The sequence below is a fragment of the Panthera pardus genome, unplaced genomic scaffold (genome assembly GCF_024362965.1).
Source record: "Panthera pardus isolate Hobbes unplaced genomic scaffold, ASM2436296v1 HiC_scaffold_7, whole genome shotgun sequence".
Lineage (NCBI taxonomy): Eukaryota > Metazoa > Chordata > Mammalia > Carnivora > Felidae > Panthera > Panthera pardus.
Genome location: NW_026527002.1, coordinates 25,870,795 through 25,896,698, shown reverse-complemented (window position 1 = coordinate 25,896,698; position 25,904 = coordinate 25,870,795). Strand labels below are relative to the sequence as shown.

The window sequence follows — 25,904 nt, the reverse complement described above, 5'->3', positions numbered from 1 at the left end:
TTTGATTACTAGAACCTTTGGGATAGAGTGGCAGTGACATTGTCATACTAAAAATTAGTTGATTGTTGTGGATCTGGGAAAGGATGGCCTGGCAGTGGTTGCACAGATGGTTTGATACCTTAGAGATTACTTGGGAATCACATGTTTCTGCTGACAGAGTTTACAGGACTGTAAATTTAAATGTAGAATTTTTGTAGGCAGCATGCATTGACAAATATGCCTAATGGTAATACATCTAGTACTGAGAGTCTCGGAACAGGTCAATAATAATGTGTATATTGATAGCAGCAATGTAGGAGATGTTACTTGGTATTATAGCTAAAAATCCATGTTATCCCCTTAATCATAATTACATTAATATTGACAAGCCCTTGACAATACCCACATTATTATTGATAGATTTCTGTCAATAACATGTTTTAAATAAAATATATTCATTCATAATTTGTACTATACTCAATGAAAGCTCTGAAATACATCCTGGAAAATTCTTCCTTCTTTAGTGAGATGCAATCATTTGATTTGGGTTTGGAATGTGATATAGATGCAAAGTTTTATTTGGGGGAATGGAAAGCATAAAAGGAAAAGAGTAGTTATTTAAGGGATAAGCTCTTAGTAAATGAATTTCGGGTTTTTTTCTTTTTTCTGTGAAAGAAAAGCAGTGTGACTTGTCTAGTGATAAAATGTTAGCAGGAGACCTTTTTAATAGTTTTTAGTGTTAGATCAATTTGTCTTTTTTTTTTTTAGATCATTTTGTCTTAAACATATGTATGTGACAGGTTAATCACACTAACCTGTAGATGCTATACTTTGCCTTGAGCGTCTTTTTCACATACTCTTAACATAGTAGTGTCCTTCACTAGACACATATTGTTTAGTGCCAATTATACTTCTAATTATTTTTAAAAGTCTCTTTGCATGACCATAAATATATCCCCCTGGTTGGCCCTTTAGATCTTAAATTAGTATGGTTTGGGAGGTGGGGATTGGGAAGGGAGTTATAGAATTGTGTATTAGAAGAATGAAATTTCATGTAGAATAGGAAAAGGTATTGCCTGTTTTTAGCATTTTGGAAAAATCAATTTGAATTAAATCTGATGGTGTTTGTTTCAATGCTGAACAATCCCAGCTTTTAAAAAAAAAAAAAAAAAAGATTGTTTTGTACTTTTTTTTAAACTATTCAAGTTGGAGCCTACTTTTGAGAACGTAGATACTAAACTACAAAACCCAATAATATGGGGATTGTTAAACCTTACTTAAATTAAATTCCTGAAATAGACTGGCTATTAGTTAGGAGTGGATGGCAATCATTATACCAGAGTCAGGAAGGTATTGGTTTACCAAAAAAGGATTGGGGTTTTTTGATTCAAAAATGCAGGGGTGCTATAATCTTCTTTTGATTTTCATTAGTTCTTAACTTTCATTACTTTAATTCATTACTTTAAGTTGTTCAGAAAGTTATTAACACCTCAGTTAAGTGCCTTGCATTGTTGTAGGAGTCCTAGAACTGGTCTTCATGAACTGCAGCCTTCATTTTCTTCAGTCTTATTGAATTCTGCTATCAGAGTAATCTTTTAAAAATATATCTTGTTATGTCTCTTCTCTTCAATGATTATTCATGTTTATGAAATCATTGCAGTTTCCTTAAAGTGGGCTTTTTGCAGTGGGTTAACTCTTCAGCCAGTCTGTCCTGTCAACTTGTTGTGCTTAGTCACAGCACATGATTTGATTCTTTGCTTGTAGGTAACAAGCACAGCACAGTGATGGGAATTAAATAACCACGGATGCAGCTCACGTTGGAACCCATCCCAATATCTCCCAGATAAACTATGGCCATGTTTCATGGCTTGCACATTTCTGGGGTTTGCACACAACCTGTTCTTGTGTCTTAAATGACCTTTTTTTCTTTTCTGCCTGGAGAGTTTTGTGATCCTTCACATTTCAAGATTCATTCTTTGCTTCAGAGATCAATGGCTAGTCCTGATCATAGTAGCATCCTATTTCTTTAAAAATGATTGACTAAAAGGAAGTTAACTGAGAGTTAAATTTTTGGATTGAATTCCTGGTACCTAGGAAATTGCCTGGCATTTGGTAAGTGCTCAAAAAATGTTGGTTAAATTGAGCCACTTGTCAGAGAATTAGGATTCACTAAAACACTCTCCTTACATTATATTGAGAATAACTTTATGTGACTTTTACAGGTATTTATGACATTTTGCAATGCTTCACACCTGTTATGAACAATAATTGTTGTACAGCAGTGGAGGGAAGAGGATTCATTCTATAGTCAGATTAATTGAATTTCTAGTTATTTCCGTTTTATCAGTTTCTTCTACTCCAGGGCCTTCCCCTTCTCTAAAGCCAACATTCTAGAATAACTGTATCTGCGCAAAAAGGGAAACAAAAGGAAGAGGAATGGAATGTCACATGTTGGTGATGAACTAAGGTTGGATGCCCATCTGGACTGCCTGTACCATGTCCTATTCAGCAAAGCACCCTAGGGTCAGATAATCAGTGTGCATTCCTGAAGTTTTCTTACTTCCAAATGACAGGCATTACCATATTGATGAGGGTTAAATAACCAAGGGAGAGGGTCCTGCTGGGACCCATCCCCATTCTCTCAGAATTCCTCCTCCATCATCTCCTTTTAGATAAGATACAAGAGTGTGATGAGTTCCACTGAACCATGTCCCTGCCCCTTCTCGCCTAGCCCCCATACACGTACACATCATAGTGATGTCAGGTTCACTATTTAACTGCCACAATTATATTTTAATTTTGTAGTCAGTATTTCCTGGAAAAAAAAAAAAATCCCTTTACCACAGGTTGATTGAGGCATTAGTATGAGTAATAATGAAGATTTCAGTCTTTTGAAATAAATTTGCCAAAAACAACTCAGAGTCTTTTTCTTCTTATGCCCATCCCTAGCCAAAGAAGCAATAATATAGTAATAATAATACTTTCCAGTTTCCAAACCACTTTCATAACATTATCTGGTTTAATCTCAACAACTTTGTGTGGTAGCTGTTATTTCCAACTTTGTGAAGAATCCGAGGGTAATGACTTTTTTTTTTTAAGATCACATAGCAAGTAAGTGACAAAGCTGGAACTTGAGCTCAGGTCTGATTGGTTTTAAATCTGCTTTTTTCTACTCTGTCACAGTTGCCTAAATAGGAATGTAGAGCATAGGGAGGGGTATTCCACTTGAACTTACTATGGTGTGTAACGGACAGTGTCTGTTCTATGTTTACAACTAAAAGAAGTCACAAAAATGACTAAAATGTTGGAAAGTAAAACCTAAAACAAAAAAATCGAGAAATTATTCATCTGGAAAAGCAAAGGCTGAAGAACAGTTTAATGATAGTCTTTTGGTCCATTACGTAGGGAGGAGATCGAGCCCAGCTGTTCTTAATCTACAATGAGGCCAGGCCTGGGGAGAAAAAGAGGAAAGGGGAAAAAAAAAGTTAAACTGTAACAGAAGGGATAAGAAAGAATTTTTCGATAATAAGGATTGTTAAATATTGGATTGGTTAGAGAGTGTGTTAAGTCTCCTTTTCTGGCAGCCATTAAAAATTCCTGTCTTTGCTAAATGTTAAGTATGATTCCTCCAGAAATGAGGTATTTGAAATAGATGATTCTTCTGAGAAACCACTCCCTCTGACCAGTTTTTCACTAAATATAAGTAAGGAACCTGAACAGAGAAGGCTCCCTTCACCATCCAGTTCATCTAGATGCTTTCCTACAGTATTCAGTCAGTACACTCATTAACTACCAAGCTGCTCATTCCATTGCACATAGATTCAACAAATATTTATTGAGCAGCTACAATGAGCCCATCTTTGTGGTAAACTCTATAATTAATAACGTACTCATCAACCACAATGCAGAACTGATGATGACTCTAGTATTTAAAGCTACATAAATGGGCACAACCGGTCCTCCAACGTAAGCCATAGATTTCATCTGATACTCAACTGAAAAAAAATAATCGATCCAGTCCAGTTTTGGGGGTGTGAGAGACGTAAGAGGAGGGAACTGGTAGTGTGGACTTATATCCATGTACAGTAAGGTCAGAGCTTTTCAAGGGTTATTTGACAATAAGAGAGCTTCCCTTATCTTGCTGACCACAGAAGGTGAAATCTGGGGAAGATGCAGAGTTTAGCCACTATTATAGTAGTCACATTTGCCATATGCCCACATACCATGGATGATTGTAGAATTTTGCATGAGGAAAACTTAGCTAGAAATCAGTCGCTTTGTAGGTGGTGGGTGCTTTGAGCAAAAAGTATAAGATAAGGCACTTTTCCTTAACTGGTTCAGGGAAAGAAGATGCACTGACATGACTGAAATTACAGGACAGGTGGTTGAGGGCTCAAGTGAGTGGCACAGACCATCGCTGCCAGAGTTGAAGGTGGTGATAATAGGAGTTGGAGATAGTTTTGAAAGTTTCACAAAAAAATGTTGAAATAGAGTTGGAATGTGAAGGGCAGAGAGTTGAGGGCAGCGGGGATAGTTGGGAGAAAAGGTAAGTGTTTAGGGGCCTGAGAAAAGGCACAGAGTCAGGACTGAAGGATGGCATGGAATTAAAGAGCTGGAGACACAATTGACTAGGTTAGGTCTGAGAAGTTTGTACTTTATTCCAGAGGTAATGATGAGGTGAGAAACCGGTGATTTGGTAAGTGTAGGCAAATACACTTTTGGTTTTGCTTACGAGTTTTTTTTTTTTTTAAGTTCTAGTTTCTTTCCTCAATTACATAACTGATGTAAGTTAGAAAATTTGTAAACTGCAGAAAAAAGTGAAAAAAATCTTACTGATGATTTTTTGCATGAATTTTGGAATTCTTTTTCTACTGAGATAACTTCGAAGTGTTATATATATTCTCTTTGAGGACCTGTGATATCATATACCTCTGTTCCTAACCTAGTTGTCTGTTTACTTGCTTGCCACCCTTGCTAGACCTTGGTTAGGGTCCTGAAGTGAGAATAAGGATTTAAAAAAAAAAAAATTTTTTTTTAAGTTTATTTTTTTATTTTGAGAGAGAGAGAGAGGGGGAGAGAGAATGAATGAATCCCAAGCAGGCTCCTCACTGTCAGCACAGAGCCCAACGCAGGGGTTGAACCCACAAACCGTGAGATCATGACCTCAGCCGAAATCAAGAGTTGGACACTTAACCAACTGAGCCACCCAGGCACCCTAGGATGGTTTTTTATCTCTGCATCCCAAGCACCTAGCAGGTCTAGGATATATCGATGGTCATAAGAGTGTGTGATCTCTATTTTCACAAGGTCTACTTTAACCAAAGAAAGGGAAAGCCAAAGACCGTGCAGGATTTCTAATATCCACTGTGGATGTAGAAATGAGAACTAAACAGAAATGAGTGAAAGGGCAGGCAGGCAGCACGGCGCCATATGGATGATAGATGTGCCAGAAAAATCACGAAGTTTGCTTTGGAATGGACCAGCCCACTCATTCTCAACATCACCAGGAAACTGGTTAGAAATGCAAATTCTTGGCTCTCGTTCCAGGCCTACTGAATCGGAAACTCTGGAACTGAGACACTGTAGTCTAAGAAGTACAAGCAATCATGATAAACGCTCAAGTGTGGAAACCACTAGCAGAGAAGAACAGTGAGACTACAGGACTGATGTGAAGACCACAGTATAGGAAGATTGGAAGCCCACAGTGTGTGTGATGTCAGTGAACATAACCATTGAACAGCCATGGTAGCTGGAACGGGAAAACTAGGACAGTAAGATTATGTTGTTACAAAGAAAGCTGAGTATGTTGTAAATGGACAGGATCTACTGATCTTGTTTAGTTCACTGCCTTCCTGATCTTAGCATTTAGGTAGAGCAGGTAGATTTAAAATAGATTAGTCCTAGGAGAGGGACCCCACATTCAAAATCTACACTCAGATTGTCTCTCCTATATCTCCACACACCTGCCTACAAACTCTAGCTGTCTCATCGGAGCCTCAGATCTCTAAAACTACTGTGGTCATTACCTTTCCCTTCAAACCTGTATCACTGCTTGTGTTTCCTATTTCAGCAAATTGGGTTATCATCCACTCAGTTCAGTTATTCTTGGCTTATTTCTCCCTAAATCGTGTCAGTTCTGCCTCTTCGTAGCTTTAAAGATACCTATTTTTCTCCAGCCCTGCTGATATCTTTATAATTTAGACCATCATTATTTTCTCATTGATCACTTTAATAATCATTTAACAGTCATCTTAATTGGTCTCTAAGCCTCAAGTCTTTTCACCCTCAAATCTATTGTGAATATGGCCAGAACAGGCTGTCACAAATGCACATTTGATTAGTTCTTTTCTAAAAACTCTCCAGTGACTCCCCATGAACATAAAATAATGTTGATAAAATACAGCTTCCCCAACTTGGCTATTAGGGGCTTTACCACTGGTCTCCTGTTTCCTTTCCAGCCTGTTGTCCTTGCACCTTCAGGCCTTGCAGCTGCTCACCCTTTCCTTGGAATGCCATTCTCACCGTTCTCTACCAATCTGACACTGCTAGTCCTTCAGGTAGCCACTTAGATAGTACCTCTCCACGAAGCCTTCTCCGACCTCCTGAGGTCTAGCGTTAAGAATAATGCCTTGAATTTCCCCTTGCGTATCCCTCGTTGCACCTATTATTGCCTGTTTATTATTTTATATAGTGCATTCTTCCCCGCCCCCCACCACACTACATTGTAGCCTCCGCAAGGGTTGAGACTGTGTCAGTTCTACCATTACATCACAAGCTCTGACACATTAACTGGCAAATAGCAGATGTACAACAACCATGTTGAAATAAGTAATAATCAACAATCTGGATATGGTTGTTTGAAATCATTTTGAAGGCTAATGGGTAGGAATTTGTCTTTTCTATCCTTCACCTACCCCTGACTTTATCCTATTCATCTAGCATGTGTAGCTTACATCCTGTGTACCGGGCACTGTGCAAGTTGTGAAGATTCAGCTGTGACAAGATTCAATCTTTGCAACAGGCTTTATCCTCTAGTGGAGGAAATAGTTTTAAAGTAGTGTGTGTATAGTACATAAAGGCCAAGAAGGTGAAAGAACAGAGTGCTAAGGGAACAACTAGAAGAGGCACCAACCCAAATTTGGGGAGTCAGGAGGAAGTTATGCCTACGCTATTAATTAAAAATTTAGTACTTAAAAACTGAAAACTGAGTTTTTCAATTAAAGAACAGGAACATACTGTTCCAGATGGAGGGAACAGACCATAAATGTTTACTAGGGAACTAGAGAAGGGGGCACCTTATGACTGCGGGTCATAAGATTGTGTGTTCAGAAGACTTTAGTGTGGGGAATGCACTGAAAAAGCTAAAAGGTAGGATAGACCAATTAGATGTAATCCAGCAGAGAGATAAGGGCAGCCAGAATTTAGGAAGAGGCTTGCAGGGGAAAGAGTAGTGAATGGATTAAAAAAATATTTGGGGCAAAGAGCAGACCTTGAAGATTGATGCGATTTATAGAGAGAAGAAAGGGAACTCTGTCCTAACCTCCTTCTTTTCCTGTAGTTCCTGGCTAGTATGAGGCAAGGATTTTACAGAATTTGCAGCAAAATCCCCACTGCCATAGCTCTGGGCTGTGGAATTTTGAGGGAGCTGCAGGAAGGGGGCAAAGGTGAGATCACCCCAGAAGGCAGATGACATTTATGGGATAGAAGTATTCCTGTCAAATGTCTGGTTTGGGAGGAAAGCAGCACTAAACAACCTGTTATTTAATAGGCACTTTTGTTTTCTGTACCTGAACTTGTAAAGCATGCAGTCTGCCACTGAGTCATCTAGGATCTGTGAGTAATTTAAAAACATCCCTCTTAAAAACCTCTTTAATTGTCAAAACAAACAAACCTCTTTAATTGTCAAAGATATTCCCTCTTTCAAGAGGTTCAAACTCTATTATAGGATGTACTTTCAGTTCTTTAACTCCTAGCAAATTACATGTAATATCTTTTTAGTAAAAATCATAAATAGAATTTGAAAGGACTTCAGAGGTCAGTTTATCTCAGCCCTCAGTTTTGTAAGTGAAAAAAATAAAGCAGAGATTAGGTGAAACAACTTGTCCAAGATCACCACTGCCACACCATTGGTGGCAGTGAATTTCAGTGGGACACCTGCCTCCCTCTGTAACTTAGTGTTCTGTTAGTACGCCAGGCTTTTTGAAGGCCCAGCGATCATTCATGATCAAGCTCCATGTGTTCAGGGCCCATTTTAGAAACTGAGTTTAAATAGATTGCTTGTCATAGTTTGGATTTACCAGTTCTTTAACAGTAAGTAAAATATCTAAACTGGTCTGTACATTCCTTGACAACAGCAGCCACTGGGTGGCTTGTACATAATAGGCATTTAATAAGCCAGTCATACCTAATTAACTACTAGTCAGTTTTTTCTATTTCTGTCCCCCTAATCCTGCTAAGGGGATTTTTGTCCCCTTAGCACCTATATGATTCTTTAGTGTATTTGTGAAATGGTCCTAGTATATATTTTTACATCATAGTTTTCTTAGAAAACTGTATGGGGGCTCCTGAGTGGCTCAGTTGGTTGACTGTCCGACTGGCTCAGGCCATGGTCTCATGGTTCGCGATTTAGAGCCCTATGTTAGGCTCACTGCTATCGGCAGTCTGCTTCAGATCCTCTTCCACCCACTCTCTACCCCTCCCCTGCTCACACTCTCTCTCCTTCTCTCCCTTTCAAAAATAAATGTTAAAAAGAAAAAGCTGTATGATGTGTACCTCCTTAATATCTTAACAGCATTTCTGTATTCATGTTGCTTTGTGCTAGTATGTATCTTCTACAGTAGTGTGATAGCATAATAAACCCTGATTGTGCATTTTAATTTTTTCTCCTAACTTCCTTTATGGACATAAAACATATTTCAGAAAGATTAAATGACTTGTTAAAAAATATACCTTTGGAGTTTGTAGAAGTGCTGGCAATTAAACTGGGGTCTTGACTTACATTCCTTGGAATGTTCCATAGAGTTCACTGTATTTATTAAGTTCATGTATTTGTCCATTACTCATGTTATTATTTAGCGTCATCACTGTTAGCATCAGGATTTTATGATCTCTGCTAAAATATCTGACCAAGGAGAATACTTGGAGGTAATTTGTGGAGAAAAAGGTGCAACTTGCTACCCCAGTTATTCCTTTAATGAAGGGTCAAAAAAGGAGGGAAAAAAAAAAGAAAGGAAATGAAAAGAAAGACAAGCAAGGAAAAGAACAAAAGGAGAAAGTAAAAGAAAGAGAAGGAAGAAGGTTGCAGTAAGAGGTGATCGCTCACTGCTCTCTGACACCTGCCAGCCCCGTCTGTGTGTCTTGGGTCATTGGTGTACCACAGTCGTAGACATGTAAGTTGAGGAGATGGTATGAGCTCGCAAACATCTGATGTTCCCTAATTGTACTTTACCCTAGAGACCTTCAGAGAAGACATGGCTTCCAGAGAAGAGAAGACAAAGAGGACAAACAGAGTGCTAAGAATAAGTCAGTTGGATGCACTTGAACTAAACAAGGCCCTGGAGCAGCTGGTCTGGTCCCAGTTTACTCAGTGCTTTCATGGATTTAAGCCAGGGCTGTTGGCCCACTTTGAACCAGAGGCGAAAGCATTCCTGTGGCTCTTCTTGTGGCGCTTCACCATCTACTCGAAAAATGCCACCGTGGGACAGTCCGTTTTGAATATACAGTACAAAAACGACTTTTCCCCGAAGCAGAGGTACCAGCCACCGAGCAAGAATCAGAAGCTGTGGTATGCTGTGTGTACAATCGGTGGCACGTGGCTGGAGGAGCGCTGCTACGACCTCTTTCGAAACCGTCATCTGGCATCATTTGGGAAAGCCAGGCAGTGTGTGAACGTCATGGTTGGACTTTTGAAATTAGGTGGGCTGATTAACTTCCTGATTTTCCTTCAGAGGGGCAAGTTTGCAACCTTGACAGAACGTCTCTTAGGCATCCGTTCTGTATTTTGCAAGCCCCAGAGCGTGCGTGAAGTTGGCTTTGAGTATATGAATAGGGAACTTCTCTGGCATGGTTTTGCTGAGTTTCTGATTTTTCTCTTACCACTTATTAATATCCAGAAGTTGAAAGCTAAGTTATCCTCGTGGCGTATTCCTCTGATTGGTGCTCCTAACGGTGACAGTGCCTTAGCCACCAGCGGCAAACAGTGTTCTCTGTGTGGAGAGTGGCCCACCATGCCTCACACCATAGGATGTGAGCATATCTTCTGTTACTACTGTGTTAAGAGTAGTTTCTTATTTGACATGTACTTTACGTGCCCTAAGTGTGGCACAGAGGTACACAGTCTGCAGCCACTGAAGTCGGGAATCGAGATGTCAGAAGTGAATGCTCTTTAGAAACTAAGACTGTGTCCTCTGAGGAAAACTGTATTGTCTTTAAGTCCTTAATATTAGTCATGCTAAGCATACCGTTTAGGTGTTTTTTTCTGAGGGGAGGTGCTTCTCTGCCACTGTCTTCTGTTCCTTTCCAGGCATGACTAAATTCTAATCACTAGAAACCACATGATTCTAAATACATTATGTAAACAATAATGTACTACTTTCTCTAAATCATTGCATTCAATTTTTAGTGTTGAGAGGAGTGGACAGTTTTTGTCAGTATACTAAAAATGCTCTTTCATTTTGCTACTTCCTGGAAAGAGGTTAGATTCTAAAACAATTTTGGAGACTCTGGGGTGAGTGTGTATTTATTTTCAGAGATGGCGTTGTAACATCATAATCTGACATTGATAAAGCCCTGTTGTTTTAAACCTTAGGATCTGATGCCCCAGTTGTAATTTTAAGCTTTTCTTTAAAACCCGATTGTAGGGGGTTCGCTTGGCTTCATTCGCAGGCAAAATGAAGGCCACCAGAAGCTCTAGGCTGATGTTCTGCCAACTTTCTGATCCGCCTGAAGTGAGGGCTTCCTGCCTAATAGTTCTCGCGAAGTCTAGGACTCACTGTCATTGGTCTGCCTGGGACTATGTCCACATTTGTGAACCAGGATAGAAAACTACTACTCTTGATTACTCAGACGTGGGTGACATCCTCACGCGTGTCACATGGACCCGTAGTAGGAGAGTAGGCAGTTCACCACAGGAAACTGAAGTGGCTTTGAAAGAATAGTGGACATGGGGTAGGTAAAAACAACAGATCCCTATTAGAGTTTACATTTGCCTTTTTTACCAAAAGTCTGCATGCAGTTTTTAATTTTACCGGTGATCTAAGTTGATGAGGACATAACTGAATGATTAACTTACTGGATTGCAGATTTGAAAGGATTAAATAAATAAAGTCAACACATTTTGTTATAATAACAATTTGGTTACAGTGTTATTTTGGTAAAGTGTGTTCTGAGTAGATGCCCGTACTATCATAATTTTAACATGAAAATAGTATTTTACATATATGCTAACTAATAGAGTTGTCAATATTATGGGGTTTTGTGTTTTTCCAGACACTAATGGCAGTACAATGTATTTTTTTAATTTTTTATTGTTATTTAACATCTCCCACCTCACTAAGTGATTACCCACATGGAGTCAGGGAGTATGACTGTTTTGCTCATCACTGGATCACATACCTCTCCAATAGAGACATTCTGTTAGCTGAACAACAAAACCTAATAATCACAGATCGTGTTTTGTAGAAGCAGATGTTGCAGGGGTTTTGAAGTTCTTTGGCCTGGATTGGGCCAAAGTAGTCTGACCTTCTTACCTACACCTCTGGGTCACTGGCCATGGGCTTCTCTGGGAAGGGTGTGGCCTAGAGCATGGCGCCTCTCTGCAGCTGAGGCAGACCCCAAAGGAGCTGACCCCATCCTCCATCTGGGCAACAGATCCATCCTGGGAAGAGCTGGGTGTCCAGCCTAGTGTTTACCACACCTAATACTGTCTCTCCATTGTTTTCCTTCATAGTTTTCCATTTTTGTTTTTCTTGCTTGCAAGCATGCAGACATCACACAAATGGCAGGTAGCCGTTCAACTTAAAACCATTGGGTTTAGGACTGACTTGTGCACTCAAGTGCTTCAGGGAACTCCAGCTCACTGCAGAGACCTAGGCCTGCTGGCTAAGTTGCTCTGACCGTCCCAAACCCCATTCAGTCCCTGCCTCGCTGTGCACTGCCACGAGACTTGCTTTAACATTGGTGCTTCTATTCCTGTTCCCCAGTGGTCTTAGGGCTCAAGGTGCAGTATAACTGGGTCATATTTAGCTGCATGATGTATTTCTGCTTTAGCCTCAAGAACCTAACTATCATCTGTGAGTATCTCCCCTTGGGAAGATAAAAACTTTTACACTAACATTGTTTTTCCTCTCCCATGTAACTTGTTCTCAAATCAGATTTGCTACTTGTGTATATAATGTATCCAGTTGCTTCAGTGATCATATCTAAAATAGGTACCAGTCAAAACTAACCCAAGGCATGTCCTGCATCCTTGCTTCCAACAACCCCTGCCTCAGAACTCAGTTCTTTAACTCCTCTGAGATTCAGCTTGAAATGCTTGCTTCCTGTGAAATGGACATTCAGTTATATCTACCTTTTAGGACTGTGATGGGAATTAAATAACATCATTCTTTTAAAAATTACTTACGAAGCCCCTACAGGCATTCTTCTATATTCAGAGATTTACTCATAAATAAAAACCCCTGCTCTCATAGAGTTTATATTCATGGAGGAATAATAGACAATAAAGACATATGGGAGATCGTTTCAGATGTTGGAAGTACTCTGAAGTATAAAAGAAATGGAGAGTGACAAGGGATTCTGTTTTAAACTGAATACTCATGGAAGGCCTCTCTGAGGAGTTGAAGTTTGAAAAGACATCAGAATGAGCTGAGGGAAAAAGCCAAGTAGGGGACAGGTGCTGGGATAAAGATAGGGCAAGTGCCCAAGCTCCTAGATGAGAGTCCATTCCTGTTTGAGGAACAGTAAGAAACAGAGTGACAAGAGAGAGGGGTAGGAGGTGAGTGAGGTGAGGGGGCCCAGGGTCAGGCCACGCAGGCCGTAGTGAAAAAAATACCTGGGTTTATTCCAAGTACGAGGAAGCCACTGGAAGATTTTAAGCAGAGAAGTTACAAGTTGAGATTTTTAAAGGATCCCTGTCATTAATCTATGGAGAGGTATGAGGAAAAGCCAGAAAACCTAGTCAGAGTCTACAGCAAATAATCATTTGGTATGAACAATAGTTGTTATTATTTCCATTAGGTTTGTGGTACATTAACAGTGTCACTATCTGAACTGGTCAGGAACCTGGAAGTAAACAAAGCTGTAGGAAACCAAAATACATTTTCATGGATTCCACACAGCAAAGCTCTACTCGAGGTATTTCCTTGAGTCCCCATTTAGAAGCTGCTTTATTTTGAATAGAATTCTAATGAACTTTCAACAACAGAAGAAAATAACAGGTAAGAGGGAGGGAGAAGACTGATGAAAGCAAGCATGTTCACAGTAATAAATAATTAAAAAAAAAAAAAAAACAAAACTTGTATCAGTGAACAACAACAAACAAAAAAACCCTATAATCTGGTGGCAGAGCAGGGACACACAGGCTCTGAGGACCAAATGAATATTTATAATAGTTTAAGAAAATGACCTTGGATCATCAAAGTATACCTTATATTCTGTATAATTTGGTTAAGAAGGCAGGGACATTAGTATTCTTATATTTGAGGATGCCTTCAAGTTATGTTGGCACTTACAGGCAAAAACTTAATTCACTCAGAACATTTGCTTTTAACAAAAAGCTGTTTTTCCTAACAGCACTTAACAAGTGAAGTGTTACTGAATTAAGATCTTTTCAGCAACAGAACAATTCCAAACACATTTTTTAGCCAAACCAGTTGGCCATATTGTCTATAGAACTGATGCTCCATGGTTCTCTCCAGCTAAAACTAGTAGATAACAGCACGTTTATATTCATCACAAGTAAGTTGACAAGTATTTCGCTTGTATGTCTGGGGTTTTTATTCCTTCAAAAAGCATTAAATCGTGAAATAAGACACTACGCCTTCATGTTTCCAAGTAGTCACTTGTTTTCTCTTGATATTTTTGAGAAAAAGCTGATGATTTGAAAATGTCATTTTTCTTGAAAGTAAGCATCATTATCATTTTGTCCAATGGCCTTCATCGAATACTGCCTTGAGTTGTTTTCTGGCAATTAGGACAATTCAAACAAGATTAATAATACGGGTAACTCCTGAGGCCAGAAAATCCAAAAGCATGGTATTCAATAGGTAGTTCACTTTCCTTCTCATTAGTAATAATTTCTCACTAACATATTCAACCCATCCATTGCTGATATTCCAGAGCCAATAAAACTGAAATCTGTTAAGTAAAACTGATTTTAAAATCAAATGGGTGTGGACATGTTTATATGCATCGACTTTAGAATTTATCTCAAGGAAATGGTAAGAATTTGGATATAGACTTATTGAAATGAATTTCACCATAGCATGATTCATAATAAACATGGGAAGCAGCACAAATGCTTAATAATAGGGAAATAAATAGTATAGCCATTTAATTGATTCAATGTCATATATAAGTACCTTGCAAAATTTGTGCAAAATTATATTAAATGGGGAAAGTGCACACAATGTAATATTGAAGGAAGTTGGATATTAAATATGATCTCTCAACACCCATATCTGTATCTTGAAATGAGACAAACAGACACTTACCATGAGCTAATAAGCAGACACATATGTATATTACAATAAATGTCTTAGGGTAATTCAACTATTCATTAATCTTTACGTTGTCTTTTATTTCCCAAATTTTCTACATTGAGCATATAATATTTCTTGATTCCACCAAAACCAGCTGTTTCTTTTTTTGTTTGTTTGTTTATTTATTTGGGGGCGGGGGGGGGGGGGGGTGGAGAGAAAGAGAATCCCAAGCAGGCCTGTCACTGTCAGCATGGAGCCCAATGAGGGGCTTGAACTCAGGAACCGTGAGATCATGACCTGAGCCAAAATCAAGAGTCAGACGGTTAACCAACTGGGGGAACCAGTTATTTCTTTAAAATCTTGGCCAATTTTGTTTCATTCAATTAAAAGGTAAAACTTCTGCCCAGCTAGTAAGCAAGTTAATGTGCCTTTAGAAGATAGAAGATCCTAAAAACCTGAGAGTATCCTTTTTTTTTTTTTTTTTTTTTTTTGCATGACAGTAAAATCCTGCCTTTCTGGCCAACCATAACTTGAAATAGTCTGAATTATTTCATACATTTTGAATTAAATATTAAACTTGATTCCACATAATATATACATTTCTTAACCAGCTAGAAGTATATAGGCAACAGAAAGGTAAAAAGTGCCCACTCCCTTTTCCAAAAGTATTTGCTATTTTTATATAAATGCATGGTATTTTTAAATAAGTGTAGTTTACTTATTTTAAAATATCTAGAACTCATACACCGGATCAAAACAATTGACATGAATATATTATCAATTCGCCTAAGCCTGTAAGATGCCTGTATTTCCTCAACTAAGAGTCAAGACCCAGGATCTGACCCAAGATTCTATATTCCTCCCAGATATGGATACAAAAATGCTGATATTTCTGAGGTATTTTTGGGGGTTGGTTACTAGTAAGACATTGCAAACTTGAACGTCAGTTGAGACTTTATCTAAATAGTCAAAATTCTGAATTAGTGGAAACAGAGTTTACTGCCCTGAGAGGTGTCCAGGATGGTTCCCTAATAACCAACCATATCTCACTAAGCATTCAGGAAATAGTATGCCTGTCCTGACAGCCTCTATCCTTTTAAATCCACACCAAATTCTAAGAGCGCCTTTTTAGTCAACAAAAATTATAAAATACCACAGTATGGTCAGTTGCTTTAAAAATGCTTTGCTCCAGACCAAATACAAAGAACAAAAATATATTCTTTGAGAGCAAGCACCCCCTATCCAATATTGCATGTGATATTTCTTAGTGCCCTTTCTCAAACCTACTAGACTATTCAGTGTCAGCTAGAGAACTCTCTCAAAAGCAACATTGACTATGAGCTCAGTAAGGACAGACTCTTACCTCTTTCTCTGTCTCTGTGTCTCTGTGCCCCCGTGCCCCCACTCCCACCTCTCCTCTCTTTTCTTCTCTCTCTCTCTCTCTCTCTCTCTCTGTCTCTTTCTCTCTCTTGACACTGCAGCCAAAAACAGTGACTAGCACAATACAGTTGCTTAGTAAATGTTTAAAGAAGGCCAGAGAGTTGGGGGTTTGATCATGAAGCGCCTCACAAACACTGAGCAGAGCAACTAATGGAATTATTGTGGGGAAATTTCTACAGGCACTTCTTTAACAGTGTAGAGAGGACAGCACCCCCAGTTTGTCTTTTGTCGTGTATCTTAGGAGTGCCATTTTTAATTTAAAGTGTTCTGTGGCATTCTTGCTTTGAGGGAAAACACAGTTGGAACTCAGGAGCACAATAAGAGAATTAATAACTTTTCATTGAAAATACATGCAATTTTGGAGCTGTCAATTTCAGCTATGTCTCTTTAAATACTTTTTCTTCTAGAATCCAACTGGGTAGATGAGATTTTTTTTTTTTAATTCCATTATAGAAGTAATAGCCCTGTTTTGGTGTTTTGTAAGCAGATAATATTCTGCTAGTGACTGTCTTTGCAGTAATGCATTGCTCTGAATTCTGAATTCTATTATTTTACATCTACAGCAGCTTAAAGTGTATTTTTTTATAAACAGCAAACTTCACCTCATAAAAATTCATTACATAAGGGCATAAACAAGTGCTTTTCCTTCTAGTCATTGGCAGTAAGTGATTCATCAGTTTTCCACAGAAAACCAATTTCGTTGCAGATGTTCTGTAATTTCCAATCTCCCTGAATTGTGGAACCATATCACACAATCCCAATGCAAGGGATGTAAAGATTTTTTTTTTTTTTTTAAGGTCTGTGCTTAGCCTCTTTAAATAGGATTGAATATCATTTGCTGTCTCATCAGTTTTATTTTTAAAAATTAAGTAATCAGGCCCCTATTCTTTCCTTTCTTGCCTGTGTTGATTCCACACATGGTTGGATAACTGGAAGAAGACTCGAAACCCCAAAATGACTTAATGTCTGAAAACTTATTTTCCCAAAGTCAAACTAGAAATATTAGAACAAAATTTTTCCCAAGTCTAAATTCTTTTTTTTTTCTTTCTAGATATTTACTTTTATTCTTTCAAGCCCATAGTGAATGAGAAACAAAAGTAAGGGCGATGGAAGGCTGAGGATACGTCCACCTTTCTATTAACAATACAGCCCCTAACAGATATCCTTGGGAAAATCACCTCCAAGACTCGCTTGAGTTTAGTTTGGTCCAGTGTTTCAAAGTTGACATATGGGAAATGGGCATTCAAGTATTAAATACAGAGTTGAGAGGGAAGAAATGCCTATAGATTCCATGATAGTCTAAGGCCATATAGTATAAAATAAAAAAATTCTCAGAAATGCTGGCAAAGAAAAGGTTAAATATCTTCTTAAAGTCCAGTCTTTTTAAAAACACCTCAATCTTTAAATTGAGAGTTTGAATCAAAAGCATGGTAATTAAATTTACTAACAATACAAAGCTATAAGGTATAGCAAGGGTGAAGTGACAGATTTTCAAGACCACCAATTAGATTCTGAAGCTGATCCTTATTCACCTCTCTGCCTTGCATTGCATCTCTGGTTACCCACATACTTCTTTTAATGAGTTACATAAGGAAGGGCCGTGGACTTCTCTCAGCAGGGCCATTTTCCGCAGAGGCCTCTGAGTGTGTTTTGAGAAGCATAAATATCTGCATGAGTCTGCCATGCTCCCTGGAATCCCATCATCAATGGAGAGTAGTGTGTTATAAGGGAAGAGCATCATCTCTAATATCTAATACACTAAATTACATGGAATGTGCTGCCACCTCTAGTGTGTTTCCTGCTGGCACCAAGCAGAGACTAGAAGCAGCCAGAGAAAGGGCAAAATTGGCCACTATACATGCAGCCATAAACTTTGGAGACATCATATTCTATCTTGGGACACCTGGGTGGCTCAGTCAGATAAGCGTCTGACTTCAGCTCAGGTCATGATCTCACAGTTCGTGAACTCGAGCCCCGTGTTGGGCTCTGTGCTGACAACTCAGAGCCTGGAACCTGCTTCGGATTCTGTGTCTCCCTCTGTGTACCCCTTCCCTGCTCAAACTCTGTCTCTCTCTCTCTTAAAAATAATAAATAAAGCATTAAAAAAACAAACAAACCCTATTCCGTTTTCTCATCCCCTGAACTCCTCAATTATTGCACATTTCATCTTTTTGCTCACTGTTCAAGTGCATTTTAAATTGGCTTCTCCTTTATACAAACTGAAATTTAAAGCAATAAGAATGATTAACCATAGCCTTCCCTCTCCCTTCAATTCATAAAAATGATTATTGAACACTTTCTTCAGTATGTTGAGCACTAGGAATCCCAAGATAAGTAAGAGATCAGAGTCTACCAAAGGAGAAGAAGATACTGAGAATGATTAGACAAAATGCCTGGAGAGCCTTGAGATGTGAATAGTTTATTCCATGGGGGACCTGTAAAAAGCCTTGGTAGGAACACAAGACATCTTCGGGTGAAACAAAAGGGCATTGACATGAAAAGAAAAAAAAAAAAAAACACTCTTGAGAGTTAACACATAAATTCTTAAATCCAAATTCAGATGAATACTCATTCAATAGATAATCAGGTCTACAGAGTACCAGACACTGCTAGGTAAGCACTGTGGATGGAAAGAGAGATAAAACACAGGACATGTTTCTGCCCATAAGGAGCTCACAGTTTTCTTGAAAACCACTGTGGAAAACAAGATCTGATTAGAGCAAGGGTTTGTACATGAGCAGGGTGAAGACAGGTTCATAACATAAGGCATCATTTTGAAAAGAAAGCACACATTGGTCATCTCAAGTGGAGAGCCATGGGGCCAACAAGAAAGCTAAGGATGCCTGGGAAGACACAAGTGGCAAAACAAGAGACAAGATCCATGACAGGAGACAGACCGAGTAGCAAATGAGGTTTGACTGAACCCAAAAATCTTTAGCTCTGCTCAGTGGCTGGTACTCTTCTGGAATTTTTTATTCAGTGAGAGGAGTGTTATATAAATCACACTTCACAAAAGAAACAATGAAGTAATTTGTCCCAGGTTACTGTGCAAGTATGGGAACTAAGATCTTTCTGACTCAAAACCCACCTCTTTCTACAATATCAAACTGCTATTCAATTTTATTTCTCAATTGCTCCCAGAGGCTCATTGTGCAACTGGTTTGTCCATACCTTCTGCATTACTTCAGTCTCAACAAAAATCAGGAAAGTATCAGAAAGAAAAAAAGGTTGAACTACCCTTTAGAGTATTGGCCACAATAGAGCAGACACGAGTTAGAATGTCCTATTTGAGTAACCATACTATAATTGAGAAATAGAGAAGGTACAATGTATTCTTGAGATACTTGGATACTTGAGAGGAAAAGTCTATGTAAGAATCTCTTTTCATCCAAGAAATGGAGATGATTCAGAAAGGAGGGGGTATTACTGTTTTCCTAGACTCCACACTGTGCCTAGTCTGTGATGGTATTCAATAATAATTTTTTTAAATTTTTTTTTAACGTTTATTTATTTTTGAGTTGGAGACAGAGCATGAACGGGGGAGGGTCGGAGAGAGAGGGAGACACAGAATCCAAAACAGGCTCCAGGCTCTGAGCTGTCAGCACAGAGCCCAATGCGGGGCTCGAACTTACGGACCACGAGATCATGACCTGAGCCGAAGTCGGACTCTTAACCGACTGAGCCACCCAGGCGCCCCTTCAATAATTATTTAAATAAATAGAAGAATAAATGTCAAAAGGTAAAACATCACAGAAGCTTATTTTAACCTACAAATTGTCAAAGTCATTTTCTGGTGGTGCTGTTTTTAATAATCATACCAAGTATTGTTGGCAGTATACAGAAATGAGCATCTTCTTATATTACTGTAGGACTGTAAATTGTTTTGGGGAACAGATTGGTTATATGTATCAAAAGCTTTAAAATATGCCTCCTTTTTCATGATAAATTACAGTGTATGTGCGTTTGTGTATGCACATGCATGCACGCTTGTGTGTGTGTGGAGAGAGAGACAACGAGAGAGAGAGGGAAATTTTCATTGGCTTACATGATTACAAAGGCTGGAAAATCCAAAATCCGCAGAGTAGGCCATCGGGCTGGAGACCCAGGAGAGCCATTGCTGCAGTTCCAGTCTGAAGGCCAGCAGACTGGTGAATTCTCTCTTGCTTGGAGGAGGCTGGTCTTTTTGTTCCACTCAGGCCTTCAGCTGATCAGATGAGACCCAACCACAGATTGGAGGACAATCTGCTTTACTCAGTCTGCCAATTTAAATGTTAATCTCATCCAAACACCCTCACAGAAACACCAGGATAATCTTTCACCAAGTATCTGGGCACCCCATGGCGCCAGCCAAGTTGACACATATTTTAACAAATACAACCTTGTGATGGAGGGCTGTCAGCAGAAGATCAAGGAAATATTCTTAGGAAGATCCTCATTAAACATAGGCATAAGCAATGTGTCTCTGAGGCCAGAGTGGAGTGAGGGGCTTTTTTCTAGTTGTTAAGGAAAATGTAGCAATGATCTGATGCAATGAATGCTTAAAGAGTCGACACAGTTTTGTTACCTCAGGCATTTGCATCTCTGGGAACTGGCCCACAAGGCCCAATCTTCAAGTGGTAATTTGTTACACAGCAATAGATAGCTAATACAATAATACTTTATAATACTGAACCTGATTTTAGACTGTACTCATGCCAAATGGCAATAAACTATGAAAGGTAGCCACGTAAGTCAGAGTTAACATTATTTTCATTTTTCTTCTGCATGTTGAAATAAGGTACTTTTAATTAAGTAGTAGTGATAGTATCCTAAATTCAGTAATACCTGGTACACCATAAAGATGCACATTTCTAATCACTTAAAGCTACTTGGATTGAAATATTGTTTTAAGCAGTTAGCTTGTTTCATCAAATTAATGACAATGACCGATTTAAAAAAAAAAGGCATTGGGTGGTTTCTCTTGCTGCTATTGCTGTTTTCATCTTGACTGCCTGTCACATGGTAGGCATTCTATAACTGAGTATTGGTGAATGGGTTTCCCATAAATTAAGTGAGAATTCATTTTTTTTTAATGATAAAGTATTTGAGTTTCACCGAGTTCACGGGTTTACTGTACCACTGATCTTTTGAGTATTTATTTTCCTTTATTTCCTATAATTCTGATTACACAGCTATCATTAAAAGTAGGTATAAGGCATCCCTGGATTTTCTAAAGTTCACATGATGCCTGTTCCAGTCATTTTGGGGAAAGACCTACATTAGTACCTGTTTTCGCTAAGCTCGATAAATCCCAAAATAATCTTTGCTATTATGAGAAAAAGGTGGAAAGCAAAAATAGCATTCAGCATTTTGTTTGAAGCAAACCCGTATGAAGGCATCATGCACCCCAAACAAGAGTGGCACCACCAAGCTCCTTACCTGGCTGGGAGCTACATGCCGCATCTCAGCATCGAGCCACCATAGCTTTGAAGTGTGTCTGTGAGCATCTGTGCTTTATCTTGATTTATGTTGTGCATTTGTTAGCAAGATCTGTCCTAAAGTCTCAGAAAAGCCTCGGAGAGGTTATTTTGGGGGTCTGGGAAGGCTCAAACTTTTTTTCCATATAAATTAACGGTAACTACATCTTCATTTTATGCCATTTTGGCTTATGAGGGATTTCATGGGAATGCTCTGCTTCCAGATAGCAGGGCAACCTGTATTGTTTATGTGATTGCTAGAGCCAATATTTTACTTTGCTGAAAACATTAACTCCTAGGCCCTCCCATCTGTTAGAACTTGTTTCTAGTCTCCAATGAGGATTAATTAGTTGGAAGATAGAACATGTTCCGAGATGAGCGGCAACCTCCTGAACTAGGAAACTGGATTTTTATCTTCTTCTATTTATCCTTTGAAAAGGCAGAAGTCACATTAGCTGTGTAACTAACCTGCTGGCTCAAGTTCCTCTTGTCTCTCTTAGTGAGCTGTTTTCCTTTGTCTGTTGTGTTTTTTTTTTTTTTCAACTTTCTCCATTGCAAAAGTCTTTGAAAAGAAACTTGACTTTTATCAACTTACAGTCTTTTTCAAACAAAGTTTATTTTCCTTAAATTCGTTGGATTCATTAATTTAAATTAAAACGAGATCTGTGATATTTATCATCGTTACTTTCTTGCTTCAGTTAAATATAGATACTTTATATCCGAATACTTATTTATAGTCAGGCCGAGTAGCCGGGGCAGGGGATCAAGAGCAGCTGGCTCCAGGGGTTCCCAAACAGACCAGGTTGGGTCACCTGCTGCTGACAAAATCCAAAGGCAGTGAAATGAGCAGTGGTGAAACAAGAAAGAAATTTCTTTCAGTGAGGCCAACACCGGGAACACAGTAGACTAGAGTCTCAAAGACTGTCTCCAAAGTGCTGAAAATACTTCCGGATTTACATAAGGAAAATGTGGGGCAAAGGTTAGTGGGTAGGCTCAGGTAGATGGTGAAGGTTAAATGGATCATTGTCTTGGAGTCAATTACCAGTGGGGTTTTGCTGGCTCAGGGCAGTTCTTCTGACTGAGAGGGTAGTTTTGGTTCCCATCAGGGGATGCTTTGCCCTCAGGGTCTTCCGCCTGAATGGAGAGAGGAGCTGGAAAGAAGAACCCACCTAGAAAAGTTTGAGGTCAAAATGGAGGCAGCCAAACTCCTCTTTCAGCATACTGAACACCTCCATTTTGAGATAAAATTGATGTGGGAGATGTAAAATATATCAAGTCAAAGCAACTGAATTCAGAAACACAGACAACAAACACCAGGCTATGCAATTGTTTACATTAGAAAAATCTGGGGAATACAGACAAACAATCTAGCCAAATTTAAATCAGAATTGCATCCACCACAACTTGTGCTAGAATAATCACTCCATTCAGGTAGGACTTTTAGGCCAAAGCAAACCTGGTACCTTTAGCAGAGTCGTAGTGAACTGTAGAGCAAATATTACACAGCTATGCAAATATTAAAAGTTAAGTATCCTCTGGGGCTTTTATATTTTGTCCCAAATCTTTTTATTTGAGGAAATATTCCTATTACAAGAACCAAACCAAGTTCTGCCTCCCCCATTCCAGTCATAGGTTTACTGGCCATGACACTCATTTGGCAAGTAATTATCAAATCTCAGGCTTGAAAGAATTTTGCAAGAATTCCTCCATACAATTTTTATCAGGTGGATATCCAGACTCTTATTTTGTTACTTCCAATGATTGGACTCACTGTCTCCCGGGAAAGTACCAGTCATGCTTTTGATCAATTTTATTTGCTTAAAAAGTGTACGTGCTATTTTGAAATAGGTGCCTGTTGGTCAGAATTCTGCCCTGTAAAATCATTAGAAATAAGTCTAATCTTCCTTCCCCAAGAGAATCATGTATCTCCTTAAAGTAAAAACAAAACATGGCTCTCTTCCTTTTCTCTTATCTAATCAGATGGCTCCAGGCTTATCTCCCCTCACTCTGGCACCAACACCCATACACCCACACTGCAAAGGGTAGCTGGGTCAAGGTGTAAATTGGAGGCAAAATTCGGGCCACACTCCCAGTGCTAAGTGTTGAACCCCCAACATGGGGCTGTAGCCTCCCATAGAAGGGGTGCCTTTTATAATACTTACAAAGGCACCCCCTGTCAGGTTCACCTGCCAGGCCACTTGCAGAACTTGGTTTATCTGCAGAAATTACCTTCTTATACAGACACGGATGTTGTGTAGTTGGGGGATCTGTGTTCCTTACATGACATGACATCAAATCTCCCCTCTGTGGGAGATTTTTCTATTGCCAAATATTTCTATTGCCGTCGCCATGCCTGCATCACCAGCTTCTCTAAGATGAATTTTTCTTAATCTATGTTTTCTTCTAAAGTTACATATGTATGGGACACCTGGGTGGCTCAGTTGGTTAGGCATCCGACTTCGGCTCAGGTCATGATCTCGCAGTCCGTGAGTTCGACAGCTCGGAGCCTGGAACTTGCTTCAGATTCTGTGTCTCCCTCTCTCTCTGCCCTTCCCCCACTCATGCTCTGTCTCTCAAAAATGAGTAAACATTAAAAAAAATTAAAGTTACATGTGTATAGACAATAAATTGTACTTTCACATCCTCTTTAGTATTCCATAATTTAGCTCTTCAATAGCTCTTGTCTAATTACTTCATCAAAGTTGAACTCTTTGACCTGATTTTCAAAGACCATCATAAATTGGGTCTAACTTGAGACTTTAACTCTGACAGGTTCAAAGCTTAACTATCATTATCCCCAAACCCACTTCTTTACTATGTTCTTTTCACTGTATCACCTTCTATCCAGTCACCAGGAAAGGAAACTCGGGATCTGTCTCCATTTCTGCTCTTCCTTCACTCTCACATTCAACTGGCTCCCTAGCCTGGGGGAATTCTACTTTTGCCTTCTTACAAGTCGTTTCTACCCACTACCATTTCTACTCCCTGCCTGAGTTTAGATTGTTCTCTCTGACTTCCTTGCCTCCAGTCATCCAACCCGTCCTTTACAAAGAGGATTGTATCCAAATTTCAAATTCATCAGGCTTCCACACTTCTCAAGTCTCTGATGGTTTTTTTCTTTTTTCTAAAAGGAAAAATAATTAATTTGGCACTGCATTCAAGAGTCTTTGATTCTATCCCCCATTTGCTCCCCACAATGGAAACACCATCAACTTCCATGGTTGTGCACTTCAGATGATTCAGCTCCCTTTATGACTAGTGCTTCCTAATTCTTCCCAAATGCCAGCAGCCATCAAGGCTATAAGAGCCTGATTATCTTTGTTCTAGTGCATGCCAGTTAGCAGACTTAAATAATAATCACTCTTAATAATCAAATTAGGAACTAATAGTAGGGATTAATTTATTGTGACAAGAATAAGTCCCCTCAGAATGATACTTCAGATTTTAACATGATTTCTACTGTTATTCTGTCCTTAAATGTCTGCTATAAACGTATCACTTCCACTCTTAGTAGACTCTGCCCTGCTGTAAATGACAATGTCGTATTTGAGGACTAGTTATTTGTACCTTTGCTTGTTATCTTTCACTTTGTGATTTTTATATACTTTCATACATTTTTCTAACAGTTCTCTTCCTTCTCTGCAAGTCCACAGAATATGAAATCGTCACATAAGAGCAGGATCACATGGGGATGCCTGGGTGGTTCAGTTGGTTGAGTCCGACTCTTGGTTTTGGCTCAGGTCATGATCTCGTGGCTGTGAGTTCAAGCCTTGCATTGGGCTCTGTGCTGACAGTGTGGAGCCTGCTTGAGATTCTCTCTCTTTCTCTCTCTCTCTCCTCTGCTGCCCATGCCTGTGCGCATGCTCACATGCACTCTCTTTCTCAAAATAAATAAATAAACATAAAAAAAAAAAAAAACAGTAAGACCACAGACTTTTAACTATGTTGGAAAAAATATTTACTAATCATTTCCCCCCGCAAACTAATAACTTAAGAGAATTTTACCCTGTGAAGAAGTTAAGCCAGAATCTGTTTTAAATTTGCTCCTAATATGTTATGTTGAAATACTGAGATAGTTTACTGAAAAAAAAAATTAAATAAAAGTTCTTATCAGCAGAAAGCTGACTTGGCTCCTTGTCATCAAGCCTTCCTGACAGTTCAAGTAGATACAAGGTAGAAAAAAAAAAAAATCTCCTTAGAGCTTAAAATAATCTGAAACCCATAGATAGGAGGGTGGTTGAGTCAGATCCAAACCTAGACTATACCAGGGTATCTAGATTTCCTACATTTTTCAGAATGGATGGAAATCTGCTGTCTCAAGCCCAATACC

The 25,904-nt window shown here is 39.0% G+C and overlaps 1 protein-coding gene across 5 annotated transcripts in view; it reads left to right on the top strand.

Moving 5' to 3' along the window:
- PEX2 (peroxisomal biogenesis factor 2) overlaps positions 1–25,904 on the top strand; it is a 70,579-nt gene that overhangs the window by 5,859 nt on the left and 38,816 nt on the right. For 3 of the 5 annotated variants that reach the window (XM_019453314.2, XM_019453315.2, XM_019453316.2), the window contains one exon: positions 9,433–14,014. The exons of the other annotated variants lie outside the window; for them this stretch is intronic. In XM_019453314.2, the coding sequence (XP_019308859.1) occupies positions 9,433–10,367 (935 nt within the window). In that variant the 3' untranslated portion in view covers positions 10,368–14,014. Of the gene's footprint in view, positions 1–9,432; positions 14,015–25,904 lie in introns of those variants that run through there. 5 annotated transcript variants of the gene reach the window in all.